We start from the raw sequence: 12043 nt of genomic DNA, 5'->3' as shown, positions 1-12043 counted from the left end.
TATATATCTATATCTATATCTATACTATATTAAAAACACGAAGGTCCTTAGCGAAATATCGTTCGCCTTTTTTACCCTTTAAAAATAGATTTCACATTGGATAAAATAGTCATTTAATTAATTCCCTAATATTTAGAACTCTAAAATTGGCTAAGATTTTGATTATTAAATCTTTCCTTATTTGTGATAGGTACGTAGTCCTAAATTTTAGGACTTTAATATTAATTAGTATTTTACCATACATATATTTTTTTCCTTGTTTAAACTCCATATATAACGTAACTATAATTATTTTCATATTACTTTTAGTGGATGTAGATTCTATAGAAAAAAGAGTAAACTAACTGTGTTTTAATGAAATTAAAGTAATTAATAGATCATGCAACGTTATGCCTAATATTTAAAAGGCATTTAGGATTTTAAATAAGTAATATAACTTTCCCACGTTTAGTTTTCGCATAAGTTGTAAAAATATCAACTACAACATTTTGAAATAATACCAAGAAAGCTTTATCATGAATAAAATGTGCAAATATACATGTAAAATAAAGGTTAATACTTTAAAAGATATCACTTTCTTGCACCTAATTATTTTTGTTAAATCTTTATCTTGGACTTGAAAGCCAATTAATATTTTAATTATCTTACATAAATTTATTTTATTTGAATAATGTAACATAATTATAATTCCTTTCATGCTATTATATGTGAACTATAATAGTTCATACTATTATATTTGAACTACTTTTCTCTCCAAACAATATTTTTCTATTTAGTAATTTTTTTGTATAATATCTTTAAAAATTATGCTTAATAATTAAATTAAAATACTAAGATACTATTTAAAAATATAAAAGAGAGAGAGGGAGAGACTAGAAAAGTATTTGGTAACACTAATAATTCTGCAAACACAAATATTCAAAAGTAAACTATCAGATCGATTTTTTATCCTTTAACACATAATTTATAGTAAATAAAATTATAATTACAGTTAAATATTTAAAATTTGGGTGAACTAATATTAAGAATTTGAATCAATAAAAATAAATTATTTTCGTTAATGTTGAGAGCAAATAATTTGAATTAACTAATTAACAAAATAATTCTATCCAATTCCTTTCTAAATTCATCATATTAGTTAAAAAAATTCAAGTGAAAAAACTCTTAGGATACATAAACCTGTTTCAATAAAAAGAGCATTCGTGGTAAAAGCAATCAGAAAATAAAATATAATCGGTGATAATATAGTATTAAGAGTTAATTAAAATAATTCAAACTTGAAGCAATAAGGATGAAATAATAGTTTCTCATTTTGCATTTGTTACAACAAATGACAGTTCCCTATATTTTCTGAATTGTCGTTAGAGATTTTTTTTTTGTGATCTTGACCGTTAACACTCATTAGATTTCTCTTCAATCATGATAAATATGAGAATTCTTCTTTTTTTATATATTTTTATCGTGTTTGTATATCTTGGATATATTGAATACAATTACTATGCTAATGTAATAATATTAATTTTTAGTATTAAAAAGTATTGCATTTGTTTTAGTGTAAACTATTATTTTTTTAAATAATTTATGCTTTATTTATTTATTTATTTATTTAATTATTTATTGATGAGCGCGAGGTACACGTGCAACGCACGTACAAAGAAACTAGTATTATTATAAAAGTGGGAAGCCCTTAACTAAAAAGTTAGATTACTAAAATACCCTTCTCAAAATTTAATATATATTAGAATAAAAGCTAATTAAATTTTAAGTGTCTTTTATGAAAGGTTATGTCCTTTTAGCATGCAACGAAATATCCAATTTGAACTCTATTCATTCATTACTTTTAATGGAAAACAAAATACAGCCTTTAGTGTTGTTTTTCTTCAAAATAATTTCTAAATATTTTGTAGCAGCCGAGACTTGTGAAGAGGCGATATAATTAAGAAAAAAACTGATTTAATTAGAAGTGAGCTTTCTAAGAAGTTGTGTCTTTTCAATAAGCAACTAAATATCCCTTTTAAAATCTATTCAACCGTTAGTTTAAATCTTGAGAGTAAAAGCATGAAGATTTTAAAAAAAATATGTATGAAAATAGGAGCACACAGTAGATGAAGAGAAAAAAGATAGTATTATCTCTGCTTTGGCCATAACACGGTTTCATCGGTACAACATTCCATGGACCAACAAAACATCATGTGAGTTCTTAACTTTTTTCTTCAATTTATTTAAAGAAAAGAACAAAGTATCGTATATTTTACCAAATCTTGTTAGATTTTTCAAATTTGTGGTTACTTTTGATTATTGAATTCTTGACCATTAAACATAATTCGACCTTCTGAAAGAATATACTATATATAATTTCAAGGATTACATGCAAGAGATTATAATAAGTACTTAATATATATAATATTTTATTTTGAATTGATAGTATAAAACTTTACATTATTATATCACTTAAAAGTAAATTAATATAAGTAATCACTTAGAATAATAATATTAACATGTTAAATTGCATTGATAATATGAATTTTTTACATACATAAGTAAATTTCTAAAAATATTGAGAATTCATGATTGAAAATTGAAAAATACAACTATAATATGAAAAATAAAATAAATAAAAGAGTATCAAGAGATTTTGGTAATTAGATACCTTAAAAGTAGAAAGAAAAATGTAAAAATAGAAACTAATTTAATTTGAAGTCATTTCTAAAAAACAATCATATATATTTAAACGGTTTCCTCCGGTAGTCAGTTAATGACATACAAAGAATATCTATCATTTTAGCTTTCTGATAGTTCGTTTTCCGATTGTACAAAATAATAGTAAAAACAATACGGTATAGCCAGTTTTCGGACTGGTCATTCAAAAATAGCCAGCGTTTATCAAGTCAATGAAAAATAACCACTATTTTTCTGCAATAGAGACTGGTGCAGCATAATATACTGGAGTTCGATGCACCTGTGTATTAACTTCACCATATTATGTTGGACCGGTATACTTTGCTGGTTCCAGTATAATATACTGGAGACTGGAGTACCGGTGCTCCAAACTCCAGTATATTATGCTGGACTGCTGGAACTCCAGTATATTATGCTGGAGTTCTAGTGTACTTATGTTGATGCTGGAGTTCCAGCATACTTATTCTGGAACTCCAGTATAATATGCTGGAGTATTTTCCGGGTTTTGAACAGTGTTTTCGCTCAGATTTATCTTTACTTGAAAAATGGCTAAATTTCGATTATTTTTGAAACTGGACTATTTTTGAACGACCAGTTGTAAATTCATATTGAATACATAATTTATGTATTCAATATGAATTGTTTGGTTTGAGACTTTGAGGTAAGAAAATCTAATTTTCAAATATAACTTGCAACATTTGATATAAAATTTTGCATTACTACAATAATCAAGTATACTTAATACAATGTTTAGTTTCTGGTATCAAACTTTGCATAAATTATGCGAATTTTTATAGTGGAAACCAGAAGTTATATTGCTAAGGCTAGTATAACTTTCACGAAATTTATATATTATTTTATATGAAATAAAATGTAGATTGTAGAATACATACATATATATATATATATATATGTATTAGCATACATTTGATATGAGAGTATTCAAAGATAAAATATTTTTAAATTATAAATCCTTACACGCCATAATTTTACATTATTATTCACGAATAATCTTTCAATATTTATAAGCAACTTTCATGCCATGAAGAAAATAGAAAATAATATAGTAAATGAATAAAACGTAAAGGTTTCACGTGTAAAAGAAATAAATAGGGTGGGTAAAATAAATACTCGTACTACTAATAAATCAAGAAAAAATGGCCAAGGCGAGAGGCCACAAAACTCCGTTGTTAATTGCCATAATTCGGAGCTTTATAAAATGCTTCCCTTGTTGCGCAAAGCCAAAAGAATGTCATGCCTTCTCACCCCAATATTACTTCCTTCCTCAGCTCCTATTTCTGTCCATAATTTCAACGCCACTCGCTCTCTCACCACTTCACATCATCTTCTTCTTCCGGTAAATTTAATTTATTATTTATGCACGCGTATGATCTTTATTTGGCTACGTGTAGAATTGTCAGCTAATGAATTGTGTACTTGCTAAATGTTGTGAATGATAGAGGTTGTTGGGTTTAAGACCCAAGATTGGATTTAGTGGGAAATCTTGTGGTTCATTGAGAGGAATGGCAACAAAAATGGATAGCGTACAGCAAAACCCAGAGTCCATATCTTACTTAAATCAGCAACAAGCTGCCGAAATAGATGAGATGCTTATGGGCCCTCTTGGTTTCAGTGTTGATCAACTTATGGTTAGCCTCTTAATTTCCCCTTTTTCCTTCTTTATTTTATTCGATAATTGTAATATCTTTTGACTTTCATTCGGGGATGTTTTCTAGTATGCTGGGTGATTTTGTGGTTTTGATTGTAGGAACTGGCTGGCTTGAGTGTTGCCACTGCAATTGCAGAGGTGCGTAATTGGAATTCCGGTTTGCAATTTTTTATAAAGATTTCTATATGTTTTATTTATCAAATTGTTTGTTTCAATTAATGATAATTTGGCATGATTAAAGATGCATTCCTATGATAGATTGCAGTTTGTTTCACTTGTATTGGGCTGTGTAGTTTGGTTAAGTTAGATCATATTTTTGAACTTTTAGTAATTTGTTTGCATATTGGACATTAAAACTTTTGTCATCATTCCTCTGCCATTTTAGCAATTTTTGAGTGGAATGTAGGTTGGTAGAAAAATACCATCAGGCTTTTGCTCATTCTCCATCTTGATCCTTAGGGGTTAGTTCATTGAGGCTTTACGGCAGTGATTTTGATTCTTCTGACAGGTCTACAGACCAAGTGAGTACAGTCGCGTTCTTACGATTTGTGGCCCTGGCAATAATGGTGGTGATGGTCTTGTAGCTGCTCGTCATCTATATCACTTCGGCTATAAGCCATTCATATGTTACCCTAAGCGTACTGCTAAGCCTCTTTATAATGGTTTGATAACTCAGGTATCAGATTTTGTTCAACTTTATGAATAACTATTTATCGTCCATATTTCCATTAAAAGTTTCATTTATTCAGCTTTTCTATGGATCAATCTTTCTTCTAGCTCAAGTCGCTGTCAGTTCCTTTCTTGTCATTGGAAGATCTGCCAAAGGACTTGTCTGACAGCTTTGACATTCTAGTTGATGCAATGTTTGGATTCTCGTTCCACGGTATAGTTTTTTCTTGAATTCTTTTTGTCATTGAGCTTCAACATGTAATTACTCAACTTTAAGAATCTTTTGGTTGGAAGCCTTTCATTTATATTTCTTTTCTTCATGTCATTTACTTTGTTTGTGGATAAGTTACTTTTGCTTTACCTTTGTATAATGATTCCTTTTATCATGGAAAAGAATGGGAGCGGCGGGGTTTATTTAAGAAAAGAATTCTGGTGTAACTGCTTATATCTTTAGCCATATAATAATCCTTTCTTCTGATCCATAAAAAACTAGAATCTTCTTCCTTGCCAGATGAGATGACAACGCATCTGGTATCAGAGAAACAGAGAAATAGAAAATGTACTCTCTTAAACATATAGGGCATTTTCTTGTGTTGGGGGTGGAGTGTCGAGGCAGGATAATGATGGTCTTTTCGTCAAATTTCGTTGAGGTTTCCTGGTGGAAAGATTTACAAATATTTTAGTTTGTTTTAAGGTCTAGTGGAAGCGTATAGAATGGTTTGATACCTGAAATAGATCAGAAAGGAGGTTTTTTTGTCCATGATTAACAGGAAAAGGAAATAATAATAATAATAATAATAATAATAATCCTTCTACATTCCCTAGGTGGATGGATTGAAACCAAAAATGAGGATTGAGGCAGGATAAAGGATGGTTTGGGTTAAATTTTGTCGTTGTTTCCTAGGAAGAAAAATCTACAAATATTTTAGTTTGTTTTAAGGTCTGGAAGTGGATAGAATTGTTTGATACCTGAAATAAATCAGAAAAGGAGGGGTTTTTTTTGTCCATGACTAACAAGAAAGAGAAGTAATTATAAAATATCCTTCTACATCCCTCAGGTGGATGGCTTGAATCGATAATATATAAAAATGAGGAGAAAATGAGATTCCTCTTTAGGTCTGATTATCATTGTATTTTAGGATAGAACCATAGGGAAGAGAAGTTGTAGGATAGAATGAAGGAACAGAAAAACTGAAAGAGGTAACTACCAAGTACCTTTGCAAAGATTGCTTCCGAATAATTTATGGAAACAATCTTAAAATTCCTAGATTACGAAAAGCAATTTTCGTCTTTTTAAAAGATAAAAAAAAAAAAAAAGTTTTGGTAGTGAAGTGTGTGCACCACAGTCTTTCTTTAGTTTTTGTAAGATGTCTGGTAATCTCTTAAAACTTGTCCAGGTAGCCCAAGGGCACCTTTTGACGACTTAATTCAGAGACTGGTGGCACTAAAGATTAGTGACGATAAGCATCAGAAATCACCTGCCATCGTCTCTATAGATATTCCATCTGGATGGCACGTGGAAGAAGGAGATCTAAGTGGTGAAGGTGTTAAACCTGACATGCTGGTATGTATCTGTTTTTGTTGTTTGTGTTTAATATCTGGGTCGCCTTACTGTTTTGACTTTCCTTTAATTTTGAGCCACCTAACAAGTAAAATTTCTCAAATGTAGGTTTCTCTAACTGCCCCTAAGTTGTGTGCCAAAAGTTTTTCTGGCACGCACCACTTTTTAGGGGGCAGATTTGTTCCACCATCCATTAGAAACAAATTTAATCTCCAACTACCAGCATATCCTGGCACTTCCATGTGTGTCCGAATTGGAAAGCCTCCTAAAATTGACATATCATCTATGAGGGAAAACTATATTTCGCCTGCGCTGCTTGAGGAGGAGGTCGCCGCTGACCCCTTTGATCAGGTATAAGTTGATTAAAGCAGAGTGGATGATGACCGAGAACTTTATTTCCCTTGTAATGTTAATAGATGGTTGGCCATATTTCAGGTGTCACTAATTCTAACCCATGTTTCTAGAATATTCTCTGTGATTTATGTTTAATTTCTAAATTCCCTTGTTACTTTATAATTAGATCACCCTTGTCTTTATGCAGTTCCAAAAGTGGTTTGATGATGCAATGACGGCAGGCTTGAAGGAACCGAATGCCATGGCCTTGTCAACTACTGGCAAAGACGGCAAGCCGTGAGTCTCACATGGCTTTTCCAAAAAATTAATCATTTCATTTTAGTTTTTGACCCATCTGCTGGAATAATATGTGACTCTAAGACTTTACCCCTCTTCCCTTGCCCCTCTCTTGCATTATCGAATGTTCAAGAAATTGTGATGAGAGCTATAACTTCTAGAGAACTTCCATATGACAGTTTGGTTCACACTCAATTGTGAAACTAGCAACAGTTTTGATATGAGAATTAACAGGATATTTAAGGAAAATTGTTCTCTCTCTCTCTCTCTCTCTCTCTCTCTCTCTCTCTCTCTCTCTCTTTACACTTTTGAGAAGATTGGAAACTGTTGTCTCTTTGTACAATTTTCTGCTTGTCCATTTGCATTGAATGGCAAGCGACTCTAATTTTCTCATTGGTTCTTAACTTTATAAACCAACTTTGTGATACTTGTAACCATAAATTGCTAGATCATTGGAATTTTAGCTAAGATTATAATTTCATTTGAATGAGACATGCCTACAGATAGATAGCTTATATTCTGAATCTCTGATTGCATCTCAAATTGTTTGTATGCATGTTGGTTCTCGTTTTAAATTGCTTAGATAAGTTTTATAATCTCTTACTTGGACCATAAACTTATGGCATATTATGACTTTTTTTGGTGCCTGAAGCTCATCACGGATCGTATTGCTGAAAGGGTTTGACAAGGATGGTTTTGTCTGGTTAGTTCTGATTATTTTTGTGGTAGTACATTCTAAACGTCTTTCAGAAGATACTACTTTGTTTTTTCGTTCTTACATTGAGTCTTCCCTGTGCAGGTACACCAATTATGAAGGTAGCAAGGGTCAACAAATAGCTGAAAATCCTCATGCCGCACTCCTCTTTTACTGGGATGATTTGAATCGCCAGGTATATCCTGAGTTAAGCTATCTATAATAGAGGATCTGTTGGTGTTCTTGTTCTTATCTTCAATGAGAAAAATTTAAGCAGTCTAATTAGGAAGTTAGGAAGCTATCAATATCCTATTTTCTATTGTTAGCAAAGACTAATAATATAAGTGTTTATATCTCTTAGCATTTTGTTGGAGATGGAAAATCTATATGATATTCATACTTTACTAGACCTTCTTAGTTGCCTGCCGGATTAAAGGAAACTGCTTTCGTATTTTCTAGTGTTTATCTTAAGCACTCATTTGGTGTGGTTTATGAGTAAAAGTTGCGTATTAAAAAAGAACTTAATCCATGTGCAAGCTACATTGGTTCCCCTGCCGCTGATGAAATACTGTTATTGATTATAAAAAGGTTTTTTTTTTTTTCTGGATGGATCTTAAAACAACAGTGTGGTCTCTAGGTAAGAATTGAAGGGCCTGTGGAAAAAGTTTCTGATGAGGAATCTGAGCAATATTTCCAGAGTCGTCCTCGGGGAAGTCAGCTTGGTGCCATAGCTAGCAAGCAGGTCCTCCAGTTAATCTAATTCTTGAACTTGTTTCTTTTACTTTGTTTTTCCATAACTTTCTTTTATTTGCCCATATAATTTGCGAACATTTGTCTCTTGCTTTTCCTTAGAGCACAGTTATTCCTGGACGGCAATTCCTCATTGACGAATACAAACAGTTGGAGGCAAAATACTCTGATGGGTTAGTGTCTAGCCTAACTAATCAACTTCCCTGGAGTGCAAACTGTTAAGAAGCCAAATGCTATGATGTTTCTGTATCTGCGTCATTCAAACCATGGTTTCTCTAATGTTGCAAAGTTGAATCCGAAATGTTTCGCTCTAAACTTCCCAGTTGCTATTTAAGGATTTTCCTTGACAATTTCATCTCAACTGGAGTTAAATCTTTTTGCAGTGGTAGGTAGAAATGCATGTGTCTACTGGGTAGGCTGTCAATTGATGCCTAGCTTAACTTAGATGCAGCTCGAATTAGATTTCATCAGTAGGTCCAACCAAAGGTCAGCCTGCATGAGAATGCTAATTTAATATCTTTAAATTGTTAAAAATTAATGACATTTAACCTGAAAATTGTAGATCAATAAATTAATATGTTAAGTGAAGTGTGATGACATTAATTCGAAAATTGTAGAACAACAAATCGATCATGAAGGGAGGAAAAAAGAACTAAGAGAGCAATACCATTTTTTTCATTTTGGTATTTAGCTATATGAACAACTTGACTCCAGCCTGATAATGCCCAAACTTGCCTTATGCTGACTTTGGACTTAGCCTTCTCAAGTTCAATTTTGTCTCTGCTTCAGAAATGGTGCTAAATGACCCCTATTCGATTGTTCAGTTCCTATTTTGTCATATGTGCTACTATGCATTTCCGTATTTCATGTTTTTATCTAACTTAAAACCAAAGAATTTTGTCTCTTGTAATGTAACCATTTCAGTACTTGAGCATCTCTCGTTTCCTACCTCGTGCTATATAAATTTCACTCCCATATCCTGTATAGACTTGAGAACCTATTTTGACTATCTGCAGAAGTCTGATTCCGAAACCAAAGCACTGGGGAGGCTACAGGCTTAAACCTGAGATGTTTGAATTTTGGCAAGGACAGCAATCTCGCTTGCATGACAGGTATTTACTCCAGGATGTCTCTTCTGAAGGATTACATTTTATGCTAGGAATATATCCAACTAGAAATCAGGTTTTAGCAGATTTACTTTTAATGTGTAAGAGAAATTTTACAGATGCAATTTTCTGGGTAGCTCATCATATGGGAAAGGAACGTGATATAAAAACTATATCAACAGAGATGGAATGTTTTGTATGCCTTTAACAATCTAAAAAAGAGATATGGAATGCTTAGCAATACAACAAACAATTTAGAAAAGAGTTTAACTAAAAAAGAGTGAATGATATCGAATATATTTGTGAGAATTTAAATATCCAGGGACCTTTTTGGGAACATCAGCAGTTCGGTTACTGAATGCTCTGTGGTAAACAGATTTCCAAGAATCACCTGATATAGGCAAATGGTTTCTTAACTTCTCATATGTTGGAGTGTGAATGTTAAGTTTTAACACTAGGAGTATCCAAGACTGTGTGTTTCCATATTTGAACTGCATTTTGGCTGAGATCTCCATAGCATGTCTGCCTCTTTAAAACTTTAGGTTGCTCTTCTTTCCCATATACTTTATGGATAAACTCAAATCGGTTTCACAATTGCAGGCTGTGTTATATCCCGGAAACAGTTGATGGAAGGAGAGAGTGGAGAATTGAGCGATTAGCTCCATGACTTATGTTCAGGGTCAGGGCTTCCTCATTATGAGGACGCCAATTGTTGTACTCTCTTTAGCTTTTCCTTTCTCTTCTCGGCGCGTATTTCCTGTCTGTGTGTTGCACAGAGTGGAGACAACTTTCTAGGGTCCAAATAAAGTCGTTCAATTTCTCCGCATGGCAGAACTTAGAGATAAGATTTAAGTTATATGCATTGATATTATAAAGATTTTTTATACGGCCAATGTAGTTTAACCCATTAAAATATGCTATTTACCATTTTTATCATATTATAAATTAATTCATCTATTTCTGCAAACTACACACAAATATGATTTCCTCCTCTTATGTGGTTTTTTTTTTTTTTTGGCGACTTGGTGCCGTTGAGTTTGTTACTAGTTGCGTTTTTCGTTGGATTTTTTGGAAGATAAAAGAGCTAGAACGGCAAATAAGTAGTGCACTCACAAATTTGGCCAATGCTGTTGATTTCACAACATTATATTTCGTGTTATGTAATAACCACTGTCGTGCTTGTGAAATTAAAAAACGAGTACGTCAAGGAATGCAACCTTTGTTCCGCTTGGCTTTTGAGTTGTGACTTTGTCAACAAAAAATAATAATTCCTAGCATCTCAAGAGTGTAAAATCGCCGTGCAAGCGGTCAATGATGTTAAGTCATTCGTCTTTTCGTCAGGTAAATAAGTAAGACTAATGTAGAAATTTCAAAAGCATATGTTCTTTCTTGAGTTACTTTCTTCAATTTAATTGATGATATCCAGATCAAAGTCAATATTTAAAGGGGTCAAAATCATTTACACCCCTCGAGTATGGTCTACAAGATCATCTTCCAAAATAAGATTAGAGTTTATAAATTAACGTTCACGCACAAAGCATGTTGAGCTTCAACGCATTCAGGGGCGTACGCAGGAAGTTTTCTAAGGAGTGTCGAAATTTACAGATGAACGAGAATAATAACAAATTAACAAACTTTGAGACAAGAAATAACCTTAGTCTATTGATTTTGTTGAGTGTTAAGTTAGAAAAGGTCATGAGTTCAATTCTACTCCATCACATTTTTTTACTACAAAGGTTCTCTCAAATTTTTGTAAAAAAAATGACCTAGTTGAAATTCGAACCTCTGACCTTTAGAGTAAAATCACGCACATGGTCAACACACCAAGAAATAATTTATGTCAATAGTGTCATTTTTTCCTACTTATCCATTTCCTAGCAGTATTAATACATATATTTAGTAAAAATTTCGACGAAGCGGTGTCGCATTCGCCTCTGAACGCATCAGTTATTTAGATGATTAAGGTGTACAAAACATATTGCATTCACGCACGGATCGTACAAAGCATCAACACATTAGTTATTTATCTGTATACGGTTAAAACCAGAGCTACCCGATTTTACTATTTGATCGAGGCTAGGGAATTGTGTCGAAGGCCGGCCTTGCAATGGACCAATCCGAGGTTCGAAGACCGAGGCACTTATCGAAGATCGAGGCCAATAACGATCGAGACCAAAAGAGACATACATCGAGCAAATCACAATAACAGAAAGGCGGGATATGCGTGATTGGCCGAAGATCATGGCGTAAATCTCGGAAGAGATCAAATCAAAAGCGGTTATTTA

The 12043-nt window shown here is 32.6% G+C and overlaps 1 protein-coding gene across 1 annotated transcript; it reads left to right on the top strand.

Moving 5' to 3' along the window:
• Positions 1-3856: 3856 nt before the first annotated feature.
• On the top strand, positions 3857-10725 carry LOC104245774 (pyridoxine/pyridoxamine 5'-phosphate oxidase 1, chloroplastic-like). Its single transcript, XM_009801441.2, has 14 exons — positions 3857-4036; positions 4140-4328; positions 4448-4486; positions 4857-5024; positions 5126-5231; positions 6415-6581; positions 6687-6929; positions 7120-7208; positions 7861-7911; positions 8008-8098; positions 8540-8644; positions 8755-8825; positions 9669-9764; positions 10359-10725. Exons 1-14 carry the CDS (start codon positions 3899-3901, stop codon positions 10423-10425), a joined length of 1620 nt encoding a protein of 539 aa, XP_009799743.1. The 5' UTR covers positions 3857-3898; the 3' UTR covers positions 10426-10725.
• The last annotated feature ends 1318 nt before the right edge of the window (positions 10726-12043 follow it).

Source organism: Nicotiana sylvestris, chromosome 3 (genome assembly GCF_000393655.2).
Source record: "Nicotiana sylvestris chromosome 3, ASM39365v2, whole genome shotgun sequence".
Lineage (NCBI taxonomy): Eukaryota > Viridiplantae > Streptophyta > Magnoliopsida > Solanales > Solanaceae > Nicotiana > Nicotiana sylvestris.
The sequence above is the reverse complement of the archived record's forward strand: the minus strand, read 5'-3'. Positions and strand labels throughout refer to the sequence as shown.